At 39.4% G+C, this 3,681-nt stretch overlaps 1 protein-coding gene across 1 annotated transcript; it reads right to left on the reverse strand.

Annotated features, from left to right (window-relative positions):
- Positions 1-381: 381 nt before the first annotated feature.
- On the reverse strand, positions 382-3,426 carry six3a (SIX homeobox 3a). Its single transcript, XM_060871351.1, has 2 exons — positions 2,641-3,426; positions 382-1,228 (listed from the first exon to the last, which is right to left on the reverse strand). The coding sequence occupies exons 1-2, from the start codon at positions 3,330-3,332 to the stop codon at positions 1,042-1,044; spliced, it is 879 nt and encodes a 292-aa protein (XP_060727334.1). The 5' UTR covers positions 3,333-3,426; the 3' UTR covers positions 382-1,041.
- Between the last annotated feature and the right edge of the window lie 255 nt (positions 3,427-3,681).

Here is a 3,681-nt window from a genome sequence, read left to right on the forward strand (position 1 = left end):
AGCCATTTCGCCCTATAGCCATATTTTATTAATCCTTTCGTCCAGAATGTAGACCTTAGTGGAAGATATACCGATAAAGGCTTCTTCAGTTAATACCATTGACATTTGGAAAGTAAATGCTATCACTGTGCCTAATATTGACAGGCAAGGAAATCATCAACTTAATTCATAATTATAAAATGGAATACTGTATTTTAGCTTAGAAATGTATACATTAACATAAACACGCAAGAAAGTAACATAGAATAATTAAGCGCTCGTGGTTAAACATGAAATATTCCTTTGAGCAGTCGATTATATTTCACATCTTTGTTGTTACTCTTCTTTTGCATAAATCTCGACTGAAACCATTGTACTCAGTGTATTAAAACAGAGAAACAAAGCATTTAGAGCGCTTAATATTTACGTTCTGACAAATAGTTATGAACACCGATTCAAGAAAAGTAACCAGGAATAGAAAAGACAACGGAGACGTAGAGCAATATTATATACAGCCATATTTCTACACATATATTACAAACCGGGAGAATGATCGCATTATTTAGGATATAGGCATAATTCAATATAAAATCTGGAAATAAAAATAAAAAATCTGATACAGTTCCACATTTGACCAGTACCCCACACAGGCAGTGAAAGCAGTGAAAAAAAGGTGCTTACGACTCAAATGATTGTCTGATGAAAATAAAAGAAGAAGGATTGCATCCTGGCTGCGCTGTGCATTACCACTCGAATTAAAAACAATAAAAAAAAGACGGTTTCTGGAAATGTCCTCTTCTCGGTCATCCTGGCAGAAAACATCGAGCGAAAGGTTATTTCCTGCGTATAAAAAAAAGCTATCTATTACATGCAAGTGATGGGGGTAGGGGAAAGGCGTGGGTCCCGTTGAAAGCGCTTGAAAAAAAAAAGACGTGCTTTTATATTTTCTTTTCTTTTTTCTCTCTTTCTCTGAATAATTCTGGTCCTTTTCCCCCCGATATTTCATAATGTTTAGTCAGGTCCATATTCCCTGCAAATATTTCTCTCTCTTTTATTTGTGTATCATACGTCGCATTCAGAGTCACTGGACGTTACGGACAGGATGGATGTTGCCATGTCTGCGCGCTCCGTGACGCTCGATACGCTGGTGGTGGGACTGGCGGCGGTACACGGCGACTCTGCCGAGCTATGCGGAGTGCATTCGGATAGCGAGCGCATGCCGTTCTGTCCTATGGCTTGGTGCTGGAGCCTAGATGAGGAAAAAAAAGAAAGAAAGAAACTAGATGTCACACTGAGTATAAAATATTTGTTCATAATGATTAGTTAAATGGCTATTCAGTATGTATGTATGATAAATATTTTCTAGCCCATACGATTCTTCAACCAAGTTTGAAACACAGGCCTACAGAAGCTACACTTAGTTCAGTAGACCAGAAACACAGTAGTATTAATCCACATTAGCTTGTACTCGTCTACAACACGGTCGCCTTTAATTGATTCATACCAAGCTTTTTCTATGACATTTTTTACTAGAAAAAATTTGAGCTAATCCAATTTTGACAACCTTGATACAAAGCAAACAAGCCAGAAAACACACACAAAAAAAAATGTTTCCTATCTTTGCACAGTTAATATAAATACATAAATAGCGTCAGGTTCATGTTGTCACAAAATATCATTTTATCAATTAGCCATTCAAAACGTCAATATGAAATAAAATAGTGATCTTAAATAAAAGATGTCCCATGCAATAAGGTTTGTGATTTTGTTGTTGTTTTTGTTATTGTTTAGCAAGTAGCCGTAAGCAAAACGCTCTTAGATACACAGAAAAACACCACCAATTGTTGAACATGATTCATTTCAAATTAAGAATATTATGCAAATATCTTTTCTTAATAATATGATTTTAAGTGATAAATAATTGACAATACAAAAATGTCTGAACAAAATATAATCTTGCCAAGTGGAACTGGCTTTGTTTTCTGTAAATATGTTTAAAAAAACAGTATTGTGTAAAAAATATATATATAGTTATTTAAAAAGTATATTTGCTGTTGTATTAGCACAAAATCTAAAACTTTAGTATATGAGAAGTAAAACCTTATATAATTCGTTAGAGTAGACATGATGACATGAACATGCTAATTATATTTAAGAAATTTGTATTAAATAATCACTATTTAATGATATTTCTTTAGGGCTATATTAATATGCTATTAAGCTACAAACCTGGTAGACAACAAAACAACTGTAAAGATGAATTTACACTGCACAATTCGTCGCAAATTGTTCATAAAATTATAGCAAAAAGAAAATATATGTGCTTTGCAAATATAGTTCAGATTGATAAAAAATATTCTCATGTACCAACAACCTATTTATTACTCTTCTGTTTCTTAAGTTAATGTTTATTTATTTGTTTTAAAATTACAACATGTTTCTTTTTGTTATCTAACTGCCATTTTAATAATAATTAACACAAATCTTACATCATTATCGCACTCTCTAGATTTTGTATCTTTTTATCTTTTTATAGCCCTAATGCCAGATGACTGCGAAATAAAAAAGCTGCAGTTATGGCCTGTGATTATTAATCAGTGATATTTACTACTTTTAAATGTTGTCACTCCACGACACATGAGCCATATAAATGAAGTTTACCTGTTTTTTGCTGCTGCTGCTCTGTCCCTTTGCCTCCGGTTTTTAAACCAGTTTCCGACTTGTGTAGGAGTGAGTCCAGTGGCCTGCGCCAGTTCCCGTTTCTTGCTCGGGTTGGGATACGGGTCCTGCAGGTACCACTCCCGCAACAGACTGCGCGTCCGTTCCTTGAAACAGTGCGTCTTCTGTTCTCCGTCCCATATGGTTCTGGGCAGCGGAAACTTCTTGCGCACTCTGTACTTATCGACGGGTCCGAGCGGGCGCCCCCGCAGCTTCTCGGCCTCCTGGTAGTGAGCCTCGAGCCACATGGCCTGCAGCTTGCCGTGCGAGTCCTTGGTGAACTTGTGGTTTTCCAGGATGTGATAGAGGTCGCGGAAGTTGCCCGTGTGGAAGGCGACAACAGCACGGGCGCGCAGAATAGACTCGTGTTTGTTAATGGCCTCGCATGCGCCCGGCGCCACCGGCAGCGACCACAGAAAGCGACCCAGTCGCTCGATGTCGCCGGTCTCCTCAAGCGTCTCGCAGACGCTCGCCACCTGCTCCGCGGAGAAGTTGAGGGTCGGTAGCTGAAACATGGACAAGTCTTCGGGAGACCGGGCGCTGGGCGCGCTGCTCGCAACGAGCAAGGGCCGATCAGCGAAGTTGGGCAGGAAGAAATGGGAGGGATAGAGCTCTAAAGGAGATCTGAAAACCATGGAAATGACCTGAGAGAGAAAGAAAATTAGCAAAGAAAAAAAAAGAGGAACGGACGAGTGCTAGATTGAATGATTCAATAGCTATCGCCTAATGACACCAGCCTCATAATATCTCCCCCTAAAAATCCACGCGTGAGTGTAGCATTGAAATATTTTGTTTCGCTTTTCTATTGGTCTTCTTGGTGTCGTTGTGGGGTTGTCATGGCAGCCCTGCCAATCACTGTCAAGCGTGCCAATCATTAGCCAGTACGTAGTGGCTTTCACCACTTGTGCTGCTCGCACGGGGGGGTTATCAGGAAGTCCGATCTGAACACCGCCCTCCCTCCTGAAGCAGAAGCCGAGGCTCAGC

The sequence above is a fragment of the Tachysurus vachellii genome, chromosome 6, assembly GCF_030014155.1.
Source record: "Tachysurus vachellii isolate PV-2020 chromosome 6, HZAU_Pvac_v1, whole genome shotgun sequence".
Classification (NCBI taxonomy): domain Eukaryota; kingdom Metazoa; phylum Chordata; class Actinopteri; order Siluriformes; family Bagridae; genus Tachysurus; species Tachysurus vachellii.

Bases quoted from the DNA above. Each gene is read 5' to 3' on its own strand.
- six3a (XM_060871351.1), bottom strand. From the start codon at position 3,332: ATGGTTTTCAGATCTCCTTTAGAGCTCTATCCCTCCCATTTCTTCCTG. The intron at 1,229-2,640 runs GTAAACTTCATT...TTCCTCATCTAG, and splicing joins GCAGCAGCAGCAAAAAACAG to GCTCCAGCACCAAGCCATAG.